The sequence below is a fragment of the Anoplopoma fimbria genome, chromosome 1 (genome assembly GCF_027596085.1).
Source record: "Anoplopoma fimbria isolate UVic2021 breed Golden Eagle Sablefish chromosome 1, Afim_UVic_2022, whole genome shotgun sequence".
Taxonomy (NCBI): Eukaryota; Metazoa; Chordata; class Actinopteri; order Perciformes; family Anoplopomatidae; genus Anoplopoma; species Anoplopoma fimbria.
This window is the reverse complement of record NC_072449.1, coordinates 22,274,655-22,294,456: the sequence shown is the minus strand read 5'-3', so window position 1 is coordinate 22,294,456 and position 19,802 is coordinate 22,274,655. Positions and strand designations below refer to the sequence as shown.

General features: G+C 37.9%; 1 protein-coding gene across 1 annotated transcript in view; it reads left to right on the top strand.

Moving 5' to 3' along the window:
- The first annotated feature begins 8,474 nt into the window (after positions 1 to 8,474).
- Positions 8,475 to 19,802, top strand: part of cadm1b (cell adhesion molecule 1b) — a 126,471-nt gene continuing 115,143 nt past the window's right edge. Inside the window, exon 1 of the mRNA XM_054600897.1 lies at positions 8,475 to 8,558. Within this exon, the coding sequence (XP_054456872.1) occupies positions 8,483 to 8,558 (76 nt within the window). The 5' untranslated portion in view covers positions 8,475 to 8,482. The remainder of the gene's footprint in view (positions 8,559 to 19,802) is intronic.

The following is a 19,802-nucleotide window of genomic DNA, read 5'->3' as shown; positions in this document are numbered from 1 at the left end:
GAGGCCCGATAGAAGTAACTCTGCCCAGGGTATATTTGCTTATACATACACAGTGGTGGAAGAAAAAATACTCGAGTGACGAGTAAAAGTTGTGAATTAAAAATGTTACTTCAAGTTATTTTTAGAGAACTATATTATTCTGTTTTTATCACTAATGTTCACTCGTAAGAGCATCGATACTTATACTATAGAGCATAGAGTAGTACTGCATCGTATGCTATGACTTTTCTTCTCAGTGCCTCATTATTGTTTGGATACTTGTTTAAAACTGTTATAGCAGTGTGGATGCAGCATCTGAGCTGCTACAGTCTCAAGGATTTGAATGACCTCATTATCATAAACCATATTTCACACTGTCAACTTGCATTTGGTAATGCTGTAAATGTAAAATATCTTAATTGCAGACACATCGCCTTAAGTTAAATACGTCTCAACTTGTCTAAAAAAAATAAAGATGAAGATATACAATTCTAAAAAGAAACTATACTGTTCTTATAATAGAAATCCAATAAAGGTCTGTCCTTGGTGGAAATGGAGATCATTAGAGCCATGGAATTAGAAAACAACCATTTATGGTGCAACGCTCCTGAGTTGTGAAAAGGTTTGATTGGAAATACACAAATGCTGTCCTTTGGAATTTGCAGAAATGAGCACAATTCAAAAATCAGTAGTAGTTGTTGCTGTGGCCTAGAGATCTAAACCGTGAAGTATGTTGTAGTCTACAAGACAAGGGGCTTTTGTCGCATGTCTCCTCCCTCTCTGTCGTCACATTTTCCTGTTGCTCTTCACTGTCACCTATTGACAAATTAAAGCAAAGTCTTTTTAAACAAACACTAATACTAAACATGCAAAAACATGAATATTGCTCTGCTGTAAAATTTTCTGTTCACTTTAAGCTTTACTGACAGGAATGGTAATGTCACTGACCTGTTGTTTGAGTTATATTTTGGTCTGTAAGCTGGAATCAAATCCTGATCTTTAGTGATTTAAATTCATACAGTTTGTGATGCATTATTCATGCAATAAAAATCCCTGAGTATGGCTTCATGTACACTTATTTACAGACACAGTCAAAACCAATATGATATCTCCATGTGACAGCAGAACAAAGTTCCATCACTCACCCAACAAACTCTAAATGCAGTATTTATTGCACATTTTATTAATTTATTAAAGGCGTAAGGGTATTCCGGCGACAGCTTTGTAGTGTATATTAATATATGATCCGACGATTAGTAACAGTATTGTTGAGATATCGTTTTAATGTCTTAGCATGAGAACAAACAAACATAAATCAATTATGAATAAAGTATGATATCAATATTAGTCTCTTTGTAATACACATTTCGCTTGTTATGATAACTTGTAAGTTACAGTACAGATCCTTGACAGTAAGTAGCAATGATAAATTCTGCAAAAAGCTTTTAATTTCACTAAACATAGTGAAATGTATACTTTATACCAACAGAATGACAGAGACAGAGAGGGGGAATAAAGATATGAGACCCAATTAAACCTGGCTAAAGCACTGCTTTTCACATTTGATAAAACCTGTCTGTTTTCATAAAGAGCCTCATAGCGCAATTCCCTTTCGTTCATTAAATAAGGGAACTTTTTAAACACAGGGGAGGAAAAGTAATCTGTAATGCTAAGACTGTTGCTCGATGAGCTGTGTCCAACACCCACAACAACTGATTTTAAAAATGAGAAACAGTAGCCTGACAGGATAGGGTGAACTGCATGTATATTGTTACTCATTTGTTAGTTTATTTAACAAGGACAATACAGATAAGGGTGAAGACACAGGAAAAACTGTTGTAAAAGGCATCTTATTTAGCTAATTTGTTGCTCTGGTTAGGTTTCGAAGGTTAGTAAATCAATTAACTGTGTGAAAAAGCATGTGTGCTTATGTGTTGTATATGATTTTATATGCATCGACATAGTACATAGATATATATAAACTAAATCACTGTGCTGTCTGTTTAGAAGAGGGTAAAAAAAATTCACATTTAAGTCCAAAAGTTCAATAAAATAAAATTGAAATGTATGTTTCAAAAATTTCAACAAAGAAATCAAGCACAAAAGAGGATGTCACTGTAATTCTTGTCCCTTAAAGGCTTGCTCAGAATAACAGAGACAGCACAAAACATTATAGCGTAGTATTATCATAACAATGACGATTTACATACTAATTAGGACACTATAAAGCCCACTTAGCAGTTTATAGGCCACTAACTATCTAATTAAACCATCAAATTAAAACTGAAATAATAACTCATAATCTCCTGCTTCCATAAGGCCTACTCAGAACAAAAATAAGAATCAAAACAAAACAAAACAATAAAAATAGAGAAACAACTCCGCTTGACACAGATTGGTAATTATATCTTGTCAGACATGTTATCTTCAGTTTAGGGTTCTTGTGTGCAAATGAAGCATCACCCTTTTCTTTCATCTAGACAACAAGACAGTCCAGAGGGCTTTCTGGATCAGCCTGTGCTTCAATAGCAATTGATCAAATCTATATAAAATCGACCACAGTTGGGACGATAAAATGATTTGTATTGTTTCTTATATAATAAAAATGGTGTTATGCTCTCTCATTTGTTTCTTAGGAATGTTTTTTAACTGAATAATGGTTGAACTGACTCGCCAGGAGGTTTGACTCTGCTTAGAGGATTTGTTGTAATAAACAGCTTCTCTAAAATAGGTTGAAAGTTATTAACCTTAGAGTGTTCTTCAAAACATTTGCAGTTAGGGTTAGAAAATATATGATGAGGTGATTTAATGTTCCTTAGCCATATTATTGTGTCTTTGATTTCAGTAATTGAAAATTTGAGATTATTTTGATGTGTGAAAGCATACTCTTAGAGATTAATTTGTGTAACCAATAGGATTACAGATAATTGCTACACGCACTGTCAAGGTTAAAGCATTTTTATTGGATTTTCTGAGGTTTGATTCTTGCTCGGTTGGTCTTTGCTGTGTATTTTGCTTGGTAATCATTGGAAATGAACAGCACAGACCTGGGGTAAATATGGGCTTAGTTGGCTTTGAATGTGAAAAAATGGCATTTATGAACTAATAATTATTTTTGCTTTAATGTGAAATGTAAGTGTCAAAATATGAATCCCCACACAAGCAGATAAAAAAATGTAATCCTGATCCTGAACACAGGGCAGGTATACTTCCTGAACAGCACCTCTGGGGCTTTGGGATTTACCTCTGGGTCACTGCTGCTGACATGGACTTGAATTTACATGTACTGCAGGTCTTCAGAAAGAAATGCCCTCTGTATGACAAAACAATTCGATACATCTGTCTAATCAGTTATCTGGATTTTTAGTGATGCATGCTCAGTTTATGGGATCTTTCTGCCTAATTAATATGCAAATGTATCTTAATCCACTTGAGATGTAATGCTACTTGGAGTGAGGACAGTCATTTCTTCAACTGACTGACTCTGGTACATTGTCCATATCTGCTTAAGTGCTTTATTGGAGCGCAATTTTTTTTTTTAACTTTACACCCCAGATAAATGTCCCTTGGTTTTGCAGCAGGCTTTGATGGCAAAACATACATGGTTTTATGTGGCTTTTGTTGGCAAAAAGAGTTCTAACTGTGGTCAATTCGGACAGTTTTCAGCTGCCTACAAAGTATACACAGGAAGTCATAGAAACAGTTACATCCTGTTATATCTGATCTATAGGCTAGTTGAAGATTGCAGACCTTGTTCGGATTTATTCATATCTGTTTGTAAATATGTATTGATGTGGCAATGTGCTTGTATCTTCATTGTATGCTATCCTTAGTTCTTTTAATGTTTGCCTGTGAAACACTTTGCTGCTTATTTTCATATGTGTTATATAAATAGGCCTTATTACTATCAATCACAAAGAATATGTTTTGAGATTAAACATTTATTGCACAACATGAGACCAATAGCCAACAATGTAGTTTTAAGTATAACAATTACAAAGAGGAATTTCTACAAAACCTGATATTTGTTGTCAAATCTAAGTGCCGATTAGCTCTTTGAACTGGCCGTTTCCCATCATGCCCTGGGTCATGCAGTATATATATATATATATAGACTGCAGAACTAACAAAAAATAAGATTGAACTAGACCGGACTGAATGGTTGAGTTCACATAACTGTACATAACCTGCAATATCTTAGTGAGGGATACATTATGGAAATAGTTAGCTAAAAGTTAATGGATAAACAATTAAAATAGTTAGCTGAAAGTAATGGGAACAGTTGAAATAGATTCAGTTAATGGATAACCATTTATAATAATGAAAAAGTAGGTTAATGAATAAATGGTTGAACTACTGAGCTAAACTTGATAAATACATGGATTGAAATGCTTCTGCTTGCATAATGCAAACTTGACCTAAAGTAACAATACATAATTAACATATTTAATAATTAATCCAAATGATCACATTTGGTACATGACTGGTTTTGCTGAATGCGTATATGTTCATCTGACTGTATATGTGCTGAGTGGTACATTAGACAGAGAAGATGCCCTATATGTTGAATTAAATGGACCACTTGAAGCAGATAAAAAGGTGGAAGTGGGTCAATATCATCCTTTCAAGCACTGAAGAGGGTTGAAGTGGCCAAAACAATGCAAAGAGTGAGGGTCTTTCAGCGTTCAGACTTATACAAATTGGAGGACTGAAACAATATTTCTCTTCCATATAGAGACAAGAAAGGCACACTCAGGCCCATCCAGCCAACTTGACATCCACTATACCTTGACATATTTATTACCATTAAGCCTCTGTGAGGTACCATGTGACTCATGATTTATTACAATCACCTGCTGTATGTCTGTGGGTTTGGTGGGATGCAAAATGCCTATGTATGCATTGGCTGATAAAATGTGAAGCATGCGTCGAACAATTAAGTATTTATGCGTTGCCTGTTGGGGAAAAGACAGAGAATGATGAATGTCATCAATGTATTCCATTTACATACACTTATTGAGATTTGAAAATATCCTGTTGCTTCAAATGAACAGATGCAGAGAATACCATATTTATGCAGGTCTGTTTGCTATCTTTAGCAAACAACTGACCGGAACACAGTTCAAACGATGATTTTAATGGCAACGCATCAACTCAATGTAACTAACTTGTGAAATAATCAAATTTAAGTTGAGAAAAGTATTTCAAAGCATCAAGATACAATTCTCTTTGACATTTACCAGTAGAAAATATAAGATTCCCTTTCTGGAGAACATACATGAATGTGATTTACAAGAGGGTCCTACATGAATGTAAGTGTAACAAAAAAAGAAGCAGGAAACCAGTTGAGTGCACATGTTTCATCCCTGGAAGGCATAAAGAATTGATGACCTGTGGTGATATATTTGGAATATAATTTCCTGTTATAATTTGCTATGGGAAGGAAAAGAGACGGAAATTTGCAGTAGTACTACTTTATAAATGCTGTTTTGCTAAATTAAGTTGACTGACTTTGGGTGGATAAGTTGAAGGGGCAGGGCAAAGGCATGCAAACACAAGTTTTCCCTATACATGATTACAGTTAATTGTTCTGCCCTCTGATTTATCCTGCTCCTGCATGTAACATATCATACACAGTTCATATGTATGGTAATTTGAATTTCACATACGTTCAATTTCAACAATTTCCTGCCTGTTCACTTATGTGGTCTAAGCATGAGAAAATCTACATTTTGTTTCAATAGGCCTTTTTCTTGCTTAGCCATTGGGGGTCACTTACCAGGGTCTGATTCAATTATTCTTCCATACACAACAGGAGGAAAACATTTTCATGGTGAATGGTTTGCCTAAATAGATTACCATCTCAATAATTCAATTTCCGTTAATTTGATTGATTTCATACCAAGGGGGGAAAAAAATCTTAATTTAAAACCATTGCATTTCTAATCAAACATTAACTGAGAAAGAGGCCTGGGTGAAAATATTTTATTACCACTTTCTCCGCTAATTTAAATAGAAAATGCTGACGGCTGCCTTATTAAATGGCACCACAAGTTTTCAGTGTGCGCCTAGCTCACATGCAAAATCTTCAAAATAAACTACTTAACCGTTTGCAAGCTGCATGACCAGTCCCTGTATGATACACAGATTGAGCGCACACATATATACACAGAGAATCTATGCTTGGCCATTACTACAGAGGATTCAAATGAAGCAGTTCAGTCATCTGATCCATTCCCATCCATTATTCATCCTGCTCGGGGAGACGGAGACGCTGGGCTTCTCTTCTCAGAGAGACCCAGGAACCCCATCTATTCTCATGAGCAAAGGCAATGCAATGCAAAAAATGGAGTGAATCACCGGAGATTGAAAACAAAAGTTGGAAGTAATGTGAAATATCCTGAGTGCACAAGAACTGAGAGGCTAGCAGTAAATCATATTATTACAAATCCCACAAAAATACAAAATGTGGAAATATGACTTATTGAGCACATCTCCACCAGGTGCAGACTGATGCCCGCCAATGCTATGCTGTCGGAAAGTAAAGCAGCCTGGCCGAGCTGTGAGGGGAAAACACCTTGTGGAGACATTGTGTGAGTGGCAGGCAGAACTGGCAAGCTGCCACAGATAATAACATCTGAAATAAATTTGATGTGTGGAATTCAATCTGTAGTGATAGGGACGGCTGCAGCATTAGAGTGAAGCTCTAAATGCTATCTACTCATCCATGGAATGAGGACTGACACGCAGTCTCAGAGAATAGATTGTGCAATTAGCAGCCTTTGTGCTGTTTTGACACAATGAAAAAGGGAAATGAGATTCAACGTTGTCATGCATGGTCCTCTGTAGCCCTATGATTCCCATAAGATATTTCAAATGTACTGTTTCAGGTGAGAATAAGTTCGGGGAGGGTTGAAACATTACAAAATATAATAAAGCACATACAGAGAGAGTGGAGGAGAGAGTTGAATCTGTCCCAGTTATTAATAATCTACAGTATTTCATTTTCATTCAAGCAGTCTGATTTTAGAATCTGAAATTCTAATGTGAATTTTGTTTCATGCCACCTCTTCAGCTCTAAATGTCAGCTACAAGATGTAATGCACCGTTCAAAGCAAGGCAAGTGCTCTTTGAGTTGGCATAAAATATGTCTTGAGAACAGGAGTTTCACTAAACTTTAGTTATCATTCTTTTAATGAACCCTCATCCTCCCAACATATTCATAACATAAAAGGACCTCTGACTTAGAATGAACAACTCTAAGTAACATCCATCAAAGCAAAACGTTAACTTATTTCTTCTCAAAACAGTACCAGTTATGTAATTAGTGTTATTGCGGTTATTATAATGATTTTATGAAAGTTACAGTTAATTTGCATATCATGTCAAATGAAAATAGACAGAGCACGTGAGGAAAATCTGTGTCTGTCCCCTTCAAAATGACCCCCCTGACAGCATGATACCTTAAATTAGAACCAACGGCAAACGTGAACTCCATAAATATTTCAAACTGCATAGGCGGAATCAGGTACTTTTGACCGGCTTACTCCCAAGCCCCAATACATATTATACATATTGGCATTTTTAAAAAGCACTAATCAAAAGTGGAAACAATGATAGGAAGTCATTCTGACTGACAAAGTCATGGGAAATTGGAATGACAGAAGAAACACCTGAAAAGCATACCTTTGGGATCTGCGGGGTCAAACAGGTTTGAATATGGTAGAGCACCAACATGACTTCCCTTTTAGCAAACAAATCTTGCTTTTTTTGTAATTAGAGCCCCACTGAAAACATTTTTAGTCAACATGTTACAGTTCGATTTCAAATTTAGTGTTAAAAAGTACCATAAATGTGTGTACTTACCACAAAAAAAAGTGTTATATAGACACATCCTTTATTTGTCTGCAACGTTAAAAGTGTCCTCCAACAGATTAGAATACACACTCTCTTCAACAAACAGCAGCTCACACTACGACCGACCTGACTAGCCTACTGTATAATAAACATCAACTAAATGCTGTTTTTACTCATTTGTGCTCCAGCTATAAAAACCAAAGCGCAGCCAAAAGGGTATGTGTTGGTCTCAGCCACATGAACTAACAGGCCATAACCATAAAAGAAAATTACTATAATATTCCTATAAAGTGTCTGTGGTTCTCGGTGGTGAGTTTATGGTTACCTCACCGCGCTCCATTGTATTTTACACTTCCCATGGCATCACTGTAATATCCCTTCAATATTCCTATTGGGAATTACAGTGTGACTTTGCTGTTAGTGGTAAATCTATAAGGAGGGCATCACTGTTTCGACATTATTTAAGATGTCACTGTAATATTCCTACAGTATTTTATAGGCCTAGTTGTCATCGCAGCATAATGCAGCCCAATATGATAGCAGGCTCCCTGCTTGAGCCCTCCCTCCGCCTCTCATGTGTCTACATTTTCATCCCATGGCCGTCTCTAGGTGATTTAGCGCCGCCAGTCTCAAGCAGGTGTCCAACATGGCGATCACGGGGAGCGGATCTCTCGCTATTTCTCTCTCTGTTTTCGTGATTTCAGTGGCGTTTCTTCCGAAAGGTAAGTTTTTTGTTTGTCTTTTCGCGTTTGTGTGTCTGCGATGCAGAATTACCCGCTTCACGCAGCTAAAGCAAAGAGAGGAGAAGTTGCGGTGCGTTTGCGCGCTAGATGCGCACAAGCTTTTCCCCCCCCCAATAAAACCTCAGCTTCACTTTCTATTGCTGCGATACCACTATCGACTTATCCAAACATCCACGCGTGTTTTCTCCTGTTCTGTTGGGCTACTTATATCGTAATTGAAGCGATGATTTTTTAAAGGGTGTTGTCCTGTTTTATGTGGCAACAGAGTGAGTGCTACAAAAAAAGAAAAAGTAGTGTTAGTGCCGCACAAATGCATCGGCGGAGAGAAAAGTATCAGCGGCGATGATCGGGTGGAATGGTGGTACAGTATTTACACCCGGAGGGCAAGTTAAAGGCAGTGCATAGGCTCTTTATTAGGAAACCACACTGACTCTGAGGACACGGCTCCATCGCAACTCGCTCCGGTACATTCACACCACATCCCAACTCATCCACGGTCTACAAATCTTCCAAGTCTGCGCTTCAGGTGCGCTTTGGAGGAAAAGCACGCATTGCAGCTGCTCTAGTCTCGCAGTGTCCTCTGCAGCCTCGGATGCTAGTGTGTGTTCCAGTCCCGCAGTCTTGACTTCTCCTACTGTCATTGAGGCTCGAGATGTAAATCTGCCATGTCGCTTCCCCCCCCAACCTCTTTTTTTTTTTATTTTTTTATTTTTTAAAACAGTGTGAAACTGCACGAACCAGAGGTGCCTAACTGTGCAAAAACCATTGCAGCCTAACAGTCCGATCGTTTCCCCCCCCGTGTTATTCCACCGTGGTTGCATCAGAGTTGCATGCGTCAGTGTGTGTGTGTGTGTGTGTGTGTGTTTTTTTTTCTTCTTTCTGAAAAACGCATGACAATACTGACGCATGTAAAGCGGTTAAAAAAGCCTCCCAGCGGTGGGATGGACATGTTGTTGTGTTGTCAATGCCTGGGTTGTTCAAATGGCAAGCAACAGTTTGCGATGACAGGTTCACACGTGAAGTCTACTTGAGTCGACTTCTTATTTATTTAATGTCTGTTTCTGATAGTGCCATTAGTGGCTACATATGTTGACATCTTCATCACACATCAACAGGTCTGCACAAACTTAACAAAGCTTCTTTTGAGTGTGTTTGATTTCATGTGTGCGTGTGTGGTGTGAGATTAGAAATCTGCTCCCAATTTGATGTTTAGGCTACTAGTTAAAAGACATCTTTTTTTTTTTTTACAGTGGGATATTATTTATTTCTATTTTTTTCACATCTCACTGCAATGCTTTCATTTCACAGTTGTTGAATTTATTATGGTCCGTGTTGAATGACATTTACAGCATTGTCTGGCGTCTCCTTGTCACATTAACTTAATTAACCTCTCAGTCAAACAAAATAATGCGTCATGAATAGTGCAATAACCTCGAGCTCAATAGACCGAGGCTTGCAGCAGCAGGAAACTGATGCGGCCTCTTAGTTCAGGTAAAGTCCCCATGCGAGCCAGAGAAAGTCTGATCTGACATCAGGCATTTCATTTGTTTGATTGTCTTTGTGCCAGCTGCTGGGAGCGGGAAAAAAGGCCCGAGCTCGTGCTTTTTGAAGTGCTGACGGTCTGCTTTTTGACAGCCCTTCCAATTTTTCTTTGTTAATAATCCACAGTCATTAGATTTGAACTTTGTCTCTATATCTGGTGAGAGGAGAACAGCCTCACTAACTGGATGCTGCTTGTCACAATATGTGTCCAGTTTGTAATAAAGATACCAAGGAAATAGGGTGGGATAAAGAAAGATAGCTGACCCTGATTGTCATCAGAGCGATGTACACAGGGAATGATAGAGCTAAAAAGCTTCCTGGGCCGGTCATCCTGTTATAAAATGCTGACACTTTGCATCTTGACAAATAATATGTTTAGCGGTATTTTCTCTCCCTGCGTCTCCCGGGGCTCGGCCTGGTGTAGCATATCAGATGGACTAATTTCAGTAGGTTGCATAATCCCACTTATTGCCAGCTTCAAGTCATTCGTCAGAGCTGAGTGATGGTGAAGTGGATCAATACGAGCTGTCATGAAGCCTCAAGGCGCCGCTGAGGGACGGGATCTCAGAGAAACAAAAGGAAACATACAGTTGTTACGGTGCTCTCGGTTTGCCAGTTGGCACGTGACAGGGTGAGTAATTGAAGATGTCCGTCTCTCGCTGCTTATGGTGGGGTTTGGCTTTGGAAAAGAAATCGGCTAGCAGTGTGCTGCTCTGCCTTCAGTTTGTACTCTCTCAGTAGCCCATAGTGTGGCCTACCGGAAGACCTATATAAGCATTCAACATTTTCCCTCTGAGTGTTAAACAGTATAATATCTTACTGGATTATTTTGACTGATGCATTAACAGTATGTGTAAGCAGAATTGTATTGTTATAGTTGTTATAGTTTGGGCTAAATTAAATTAAATCTAATGCATCAAAATGCAACATACTGTTATTAAGCCCTTATTTGTTTTGTGTTAAAAAATGTATTATTATATATATATAATATATATATATATATAAATAGTAAAAGTATAAAGAGATATATTCAAGTGCAAGTACATTAGTACAGTAGTGTACTTAAATACAGCTCTTGAGTAAATGTACTTACAGTATATTCTACCACTGACTAGCAACTCTTAATTGTAGATTTATCTGCAGATTACTTTGTTGATTTATTGATTGATCATCTGATAAATAGAATCTCAAAAGAAAAACAAGAAAAACTTTCCAAAGCCGAGGTGACGCCATCAAATCGCTTGTTTTGTCCAAACTCACATAAGATAAAGAAAAACAGCAGACCCTCACAAATGAAAAGGCTGAAACCAGAGAATGTTTGGCATTTTCCTGTCGAAAGACGAATCGATTAATCAAGTAACACCTGCTACCTACTACTGATATCTACTCAGAACTACATACAGAACCTCAGTGCTATCTCTGTAGCAAACTGAAGTGGCCTTCTCCCTCCATATCTGTATAAAATAGCACTTACAGTACAGTGCCATGTTTCAGTATAAATGTAATACCGCACTTAATGGCACAATGATATGTGCCCTCTTGTGAAGTATTTCATCGCCGGTACGTTAGAGATCACCACAGTACATCATTTGTAACAATAATAAACTCTTCTATTTAAAGAAATTGAATTTATTGCTCATTAAATTTGCATTAAACTCTGCTTAATAAGCTTCACTCTAATTGCTAGATAATGCATGGCACTACTTTATTCGGTGGCAGCTAATCTTACTGTTCAAAGGGAGGGGCTGGCAGAGAATTGGCAACTAATGCATGTTAGGAATTAAAACACTGGTGTCAATTGTAACAAAGTAAGTCATGTTGGCTTAAGTACATCACACCTCCAGGATGTTTTCTAGCTGTATCTGCTTTGAATGTTGCTGCTGTGTATGTGTGAGGTTTTCGTCTACAAATGGAGTGTTTTTCAAACTGTTACTACCTTGCCTGAGCATGGAAAGAGTGGGAATGTGCGTCCACGATCGAACTACATGCTCTCTTTTGAGAACGCTTTTTAAAAAAAAAAATGGTTTTGTGCGCAGAGGATCCTTGCAGCTCCAAGTGAATAGGCAGATTTCACTTTAGTATTTCTTCTTCTAAGTCAGAGGTTGGAGCAAGTCACTCAGTTTATACAGAAACAAGTTATAGAGGTCCATGTTAGAGGATAAATAAATAAATAAAAAATCTTTCTATCTATGATTCTTTTCAGTATCTGAAAGAGTCCAATCTCCGATCTCAAAAACATCACCTTGGGTGCTGAGTATGAGGGTTTTTGTTCACTTGCTTAATAGTGGGACCTTCAAGTAAATACTGTACGAGGTTGTTCTGTCAAGGTCGCAGGAATGGTGCTGTAGATGTGCTATCACTTTGAGTCATGTAGTAAGTAGAAACTTGGGACATTTCTGTCTAAGGGATTTGTACTGCGGTGTCAAACTGAATGACAAACTGAGGACGCTGAAAAATGTGACTGTCTGTCCGTCTGTCTGTCTCTGTTGAAATGTAGTAAACAGTCAATTAGGAGAAACAGACAGATGACAGGTCCTTTCATGATTGTGGGGACAGAAGCTTCCATTCATGACTGTGCTGTGGTAATGAGGAGGAGAGCTGATGTCTCCGCTTATGAATATGACATTGTTTTCTCTGTTCCCTGGATCTGAGAGACCTCACTCTATTGGCTGCGATGCTCAGACGGTGACAATCAGGTCCACAATGGGAAAAAAAAGGAAATGCAATGTTTTTGTTTTGAAAGGGGCGCAGAGTGCACATTAGTATGGGTGATGGAGCAATTACAAGCCACCATTAAGGCTGTGGAGCAGTCAGAGCACAATATATTCTTTGGGCAGATATCCTTGGTAAACCTACACCATAATTCAAATAATTTTTTTACCCAGTAGAAATCTAATTTAGTTATATGAAGATACTTAAAAATGGCTAGAACTGATCTGACCATCTCACGGCAGATGCCAATTAAGTTTTTACGTAGGCTGGATGAGATTCAAACTTTGATACCTTTAAACCGTTCCCTAAATTTCAGTACAGTTTGCTGTTTTGCCAAATAATTTAAAAAAAGTTGTTCAGGGACTGCAGGGAGAATCCATCTGCTGTTAAATGCTGAATTTACTAAATGCAGTCGGTGCTGGATTGCCTCCTTGCCATATTATGATTTAACTGAGCCACTTCTAAAAAGTGCAAATACAATAAACCCTCATGACTTTATTGACATGCTAATTAACAAATGTTAGCTTGCTAACAAGCTGAACTAAGGTGGTGAACGTGGTTACCATTGCAGCTAAGCATAAGCATTTGATGGTAATAAGAACATCTTTTCTTTTTCAAATAGTTTGGTATACATTATTTTCATATACCGCTTAACTAAAGTATGACATTGATCTGCCCTTCTCAGATGAACACTGATTTACCTAAGGGAGGCACTGTGTATAGTCTATTGTCACTCATCAGATTATCAGGAAATTCATTGCTCCATTATGGTATTTTTAAGAGTGCACTGCCCTGCAACTTTCATTCACTTGTTGGATTTTGTCAGAATTATCCCAAAATTACTACACCCCAAAGGGGCGTCTTACATAATTTGTTCACTCCTCCATGTGTCATATGTAATTTCTGAGACGCCAATGATCTGATTCCCACAAACATGAGATAATATATTTCATCAGCGCATTACAGCATTCAAAATGACACTGTTTGTGCCTAAAGGGGAACCACAATTACAACCTAAGAATAGGCAAAGCATGATTGTCCAGACAGTGATTTAATCTTTAACTTACTGTTGCCTTGTTTTTTTAACATATTATGGAAGAACCAAAACAGATAATATTTTTAAGAAACTATCCTGTGTTTGGACCACTCACAACAAAATAGAAATTCAACTAAAAGAGAGCCCCGAGAGTGGATGAGTCTCAGACCAGAAGTCACAGCATTAAGACTAAATAACTGCTGATCAATGTGGAGGAGAAAGGACTCTTTCTGAGAGAGAAGACTGAATCTCTAATCAATAAATTCAGTTATCAAGCTCCCGCTAATCCACCGGTTGAATTGGAATGAAACATGGACATATATAGAGATTGAGTCTGGGAGTTGGTCGGCCCACGCCCCCTTTGAACCCGTCCCTACGACGTCCACTGCGGATTGATGGCAGGCCGGTCACTTTTATCGAAATCTCAAGGCGAGAGCTTTTCTCTATCTGGCAGAGCTCAGTTGCTGCACCTCCCCTCTCAGACAACAGCAGAGGAGCAGCCCCTTTCTGTCTCCTCTCTGGGCTTGTTTTGGCAGATCTGAGCCTGATAAAATAACCACTGTGTACCCAGAGTCCTCTGAAAGCAGTGGCAAGCAGGTGTAAGTAATCCATCGTCGCCGGAGAAAATTTAAAAGTACTATGTACAAGTCAGTGCCAACAAAACACTAATCAATAAAACTTGCATTAAAACAATGTGCTGCTGATACCATGCTTTACTCTGGGATTGGAGTATAAATATAAAAAATCATATGCTTGTATACAATGAGATACTGGGACAGGTACCTTACTTTCTGAACAGCTTCACCTAGAATCAGCCCCTCCCTTTCTTGTTGAAGTGCCGTTTTCAAATTCATTTATGCAGACTGAATGAAATATTATTCCCTTACACAGCAGGATGTAGCTAGACTTAGGGACAACATTAGAATAGCCCGATCATTCCAACTTTCTATGTTTCTTTTCAGCAGTGCCTCGGTTGCAACCTAATGTTCCTCTAATTCTATTTGAGCAATACACTCAGGGATGCCAGCTGGAAAGAACAAACAAGTCTTAAAGAAACAACATTCAATACACTATAGGGAAAACATTCATAAAGTGTATTAAAGCGATAGCCCTGAAATACATTCACTTAAAATGTTCTTTTTTTATTTTTATTAAATGCTGCTTTTCAACTTACTGGTTCATCAGTTTGAATACTTTAACGTCACAAAAAACACAGCAGTCCAACACCCAAAGATATGAGACAAAACAAAAACAAAAAGCAGCAAATACTCACAGTTGAGTAGCTGTAACCAGAGATTGTTTATCGTTCGACTAATCGATTAATCAACTGATTAATTTAGCACTACCACTTAAGATGTTTGTGTGCTGAATTTAAATGAACTTATAAGCTTTCTTGCAAAGAGTTAGATGAGAACATGAATACCACTCTCATTGTGTCAGCTAAATATGTAACTAGAGCTGGTTAGCTTAAATTAGCATAAAGATTAGATACGGGGAAACAGCTAGCCGGCTCTGTCCAGAGGTATCTACTGGCATCACGGATTGACACGCTATGTCTCGTTTGTTTAATCAACAATAAAATGAAGTTGGCTTGGACCAGTTCCCAGGCAAGTTTCAGGTACCAATCAGAAATAGTCTGGCACAAAACCCCACATAAAATGGCAAATTGTTGCTCTTACACTCTCTTTTAGCAGATAAACTTCATGGGTTAAAACGAGAGCTTCCAAGTTGCTGGTAGGATGATTTTGTTACATTTGGATTGAGCCAGGCGAGTTGTTTCCCGTCTCTGTTCTGAGCCAGCTGCTGGTTGTAGCTTCATATTTAGTGTTCAGACATGAAAGTGGTTATCAATCTTCTCCTCTAACTCAGGCAAACAGGCAAATTAATGTAACAAATGTCGAACTATTCCTGTAAACCAGATGGGTTTACTAAATAAACCATTGAACAGTTTTTTGGAATTCAGTATGGTTTAAGAAAAGTTTACAGTTAATGCAGGACTTTTTATTTCAAAAGAAAATTTTGATTTTCTCAGAAGAGAGCTGTTGTCTGACAGGTTGGTGCTGCATGCCTTGGGGGCATCTTGCTCTTGAGTTATCAGCGTGACGATAGTCCCATCTTAATTACTCTCAGATACAGCACCATAATCTATCATTGTCAGGCTGATCAAGACTGTGCAAACCAAGCACTAAGGCTCATTCACCCAAACCAGAAGCCTATCGATTATTTCTCATACTTGAGTCATTGCACTGCGAAGAGACATGGGAGGCAATAGAGCTAATGGAAGAGGGAAACTCAAAGTCACATTGTTTACATCCGAGATGACAGGTAAATGTATTTGAAAGGAAATATGGGCTTGATCCATTGGCTTCCAAATAGCAGTCTGTCTGTAGCTAACAAGGAAAGTAAAGCTGCCAAACGATCAACTGGCCTCCAGTTCAGATGTTGAGCTCACTGCACAGCGGCTCCTCTATCTCTAAATCAAATACGTGTCTTATGCTTAGCATAACTGAACATTTTGATTTAACTCCTCATATTTATTGATAAAAGGCACCTCCACAGCACACAGACACACACCTTCTCTTTTTATGTTGCTATCAAAGCTGACACGTTTTGGCTTTTGTAGGCAGCTGTGTGAATGATTGCCGGCATATTTGAGATCATAACATAATTGCTTTATCCCAATTCCATACTACTACTAACTATGCTATAATATTTATCATATTTGCAGTTCGTAGACTAGAAATCAACATACGTAACGGTTTTATACTAACTTATCCTTTGAGACTTACATGGTGGGAGAATAAAATCCATCAACCTTCAATAAAATGTATTTCTGTAATAGGAATATTTACTATTTTATTACACTTTTCTGGTGTGAACACACCACAAAACCTGATTTAAATAAGTATTTGATTTGAGACACAGCCAATGATTCCGTTTACGTATCTTGATGTAAAACATTCTGTACTCAATTTTAACATTCGATTATATTTGTTTGAGTATATACTTTTATGTGTTTTATGTGTTTACAGTACATATTACTATGCCCGATTTGAAGGGTTTGAGTCATAGCAGTCTTGAAACATACAATAATGAGGCCATTGACATCCTTGACACTGTAGCAGCATCCAATGCTGCATCCACACTCTAAGCAAAGATTTAAACAGGTAGCCAAACAATAACACCGAAGAAAAATGGTCATAGCACTGCAGTTGTCTCTTCATAGGCAGATCCCAGCAGTCTTGTGTGTCATTAGGCCTGTAGAGCGCTGCAAAGAGGCTGGTGACACATCCTGTAAGCAAAGAGGATACACACCAGTAACCAGTAGCAGAATGTAGTGAATGAGTCAGTCCCCCTGTGTTCCTGTTGTAGCTGTTGTTTAAGAACAGAAGATAGACAGGAGAGCAGTGTAAACATTTACAGTTCCTTTAGCTAAGTTCTGTACTTTGGTACAATTCTGACATACAGCGGGTAAAATAAGTATTGAACACGTCACCATTTTTCTCAGTAAATATTTTTCTAAAGGTGCTATTGACATGAAATTTTCACAAGATGTCGGTAACAACCCAAGTAATCCATACATACAAAGAAAACCAAACAAATAAGTTCAGAAATTAAGTTATGTGTAATAAAATGGAATGACACAGGGAAAAAGTATTGAACACATGAAGAGGGGAGGTGCAAAAAGGCATGGAAAGCCAAGACACCAGCTGAAATCTATCAGTAATTAGAAAGCGATCATGCCCCTTGTCAGTGCAAATTAATATCAGCTGGTTCAGTCCCAACTGATGGCCTATAAAAAGGTGTCTCATTACCAAGGTGTCACACAAGAAACATCTCATGATGGGTAAAAGCAAAGAGCTCTCTCAAGACCTTCGCAACCTTATTGTTGCAAAACATACTGATGGCATTGGTTACAGAAGGATTTCTAAACTTCTGAATGTTCCAGTGAGCACTGCTGGGGACATAATCCGGAAGTGGAAAGAACATAATTTCACCATAAACTGGCCACGACCAGGTGCTACTCGCAAGATTTCTGACAGAGGAGTGAAAATAATTATCAGAAGAGTTGTCCAAGAGCCAAGGGCCACTTGTGCAGAGCTTCAGAAAGACCTGGAATTAGCAGGTACAATTGTTTCAAAGAAAACAATAAGTAATGCACTCAACCGCCGTGGCCTGAATGCACGCTCACCACGCAAGACTCCATTGCTGAAGAAAAAGCATGTTGAAGCTCGTTTAAAGTTTGCTGCACAACATTTAGACAAGCCTGTGAAATACTGGGAGAATATAGTCTGGTCAGATGAGACAAAATTGAACTCTTTGGATGCCATAATACACACCATTTTTGGAGGTCAAATGGCACTGCACATCACCCCAAAAACACCATACCAACAGTGAAGTTTGGAGGTGGGAACATCATGGTGTGGGACATTTCAGCAAGACAATGATCCCAAACATACAGCCAAGGAAACTCTCAATTGGTTTCAGAGAAAGAAAATAAAGCTGCTAGAATGGCCCAGCCAATCACCTGACTTGAATCCAATAGAAAATCTATGGAAAGAACTAAAAATCAGAGTTCATAGAAGAGGCCCACGGAACCTTCAAGATTTGAAGACTGTTTGTGTGGAAGAATGGGCCAAAATAACACCTGAGCAACGCATGCGACTAGTTTCTCGATACAGGAGGCTTCTTGAAGCTGTCATTACCAACAAAGGCTTTTGTACGAAGTATTAAATAAATTTCAGTAAGCATGTTCAATGCTTTTTCCCTGTGTCATTCCATTTTATTACACATAACTTAATTTCTGAACTTATTTGTTTGGTTTTCTTTGTATGTATGGAAAAATTCATGTCAATAGCACCATTAGAAATATATTTACTGAGAAAAATGGTGACGTGTTCAATACTTATTTTACCCGCTGTATGTGTACTTGAGTACTTCCATTCTCTGCCACTTTATACTTCTACACTGCTGCATTTCAGAGGGGGAATGTTATACTTTTTACTCCACTACATTTATTTGACAACTGTAGTTACTACTTACTTTTTACATAAAGAAATATATGGTATTATGTATTATGATGCAGTAAGTGATTCAAACAGTTGCAACCAAAGGCTCTTAACATTTAAATTAAAGGAATTCCAAACTTGTATTTTCTTTTACACTATTTTGTATTAATTTAACTAATATGTTTGTATATACATTTTATTTTTTTGCTCCCGCTTTGCTGGAATTGATTGTATATTCTATCTCGCCCTCCTCTTTTCCCAGTGGGTCCTAACAGGGGTGTTGAAGTTGTTGAGTCTCACTTAATGCGCTATGGGCTTTAATGGAGTCAACAGTGCATTTTCTTTTTATATTTATCAGTATGTGCTGATGTTTGTTTTTCTCTTGGTTCTTTGTCTTTGCTGCACTTTTTAACTTTCTTATTAAAAGTCTTGTACAACTTATATTGCAAGAACAAGTTATACTGCTGAAAGTAGCCCACTCCTTATAGATGGATGTGGCGACCTTCATTAATGCTATTCATTTGTCAAGATAAGCCGATTCCACTTGTCAGATTTTCACTCAAAGTTAATTCTTTCATCTGTCCTTTATTCTTTGTTCCACCAGCCTCAGGAAAAAAAATAGCAGAGCAATTATATTTGCATGTATAAATATACTCAAAAGTGTACTATTTTTGATGCTGCTTTTTGAATCTGCTCTGAAGTTTTATGGGGTTTTTTTGTGAAAGACCCCACCCACTGACACCAGAACATTTGAAATGGTGCCAAATTATCTAGCTTTTTTTATTAACTAAAAAAAATACATATGGGGCAGTTTGTAGTATATAGGAAAAGGTTGCTAATTGCATCCAACAGACTTCTCCAAGTGTGTAGGAGAACTAAGCTGGCAGATGCAAAAAACCTGAAAAAGCGAATGGCCCTATCAAG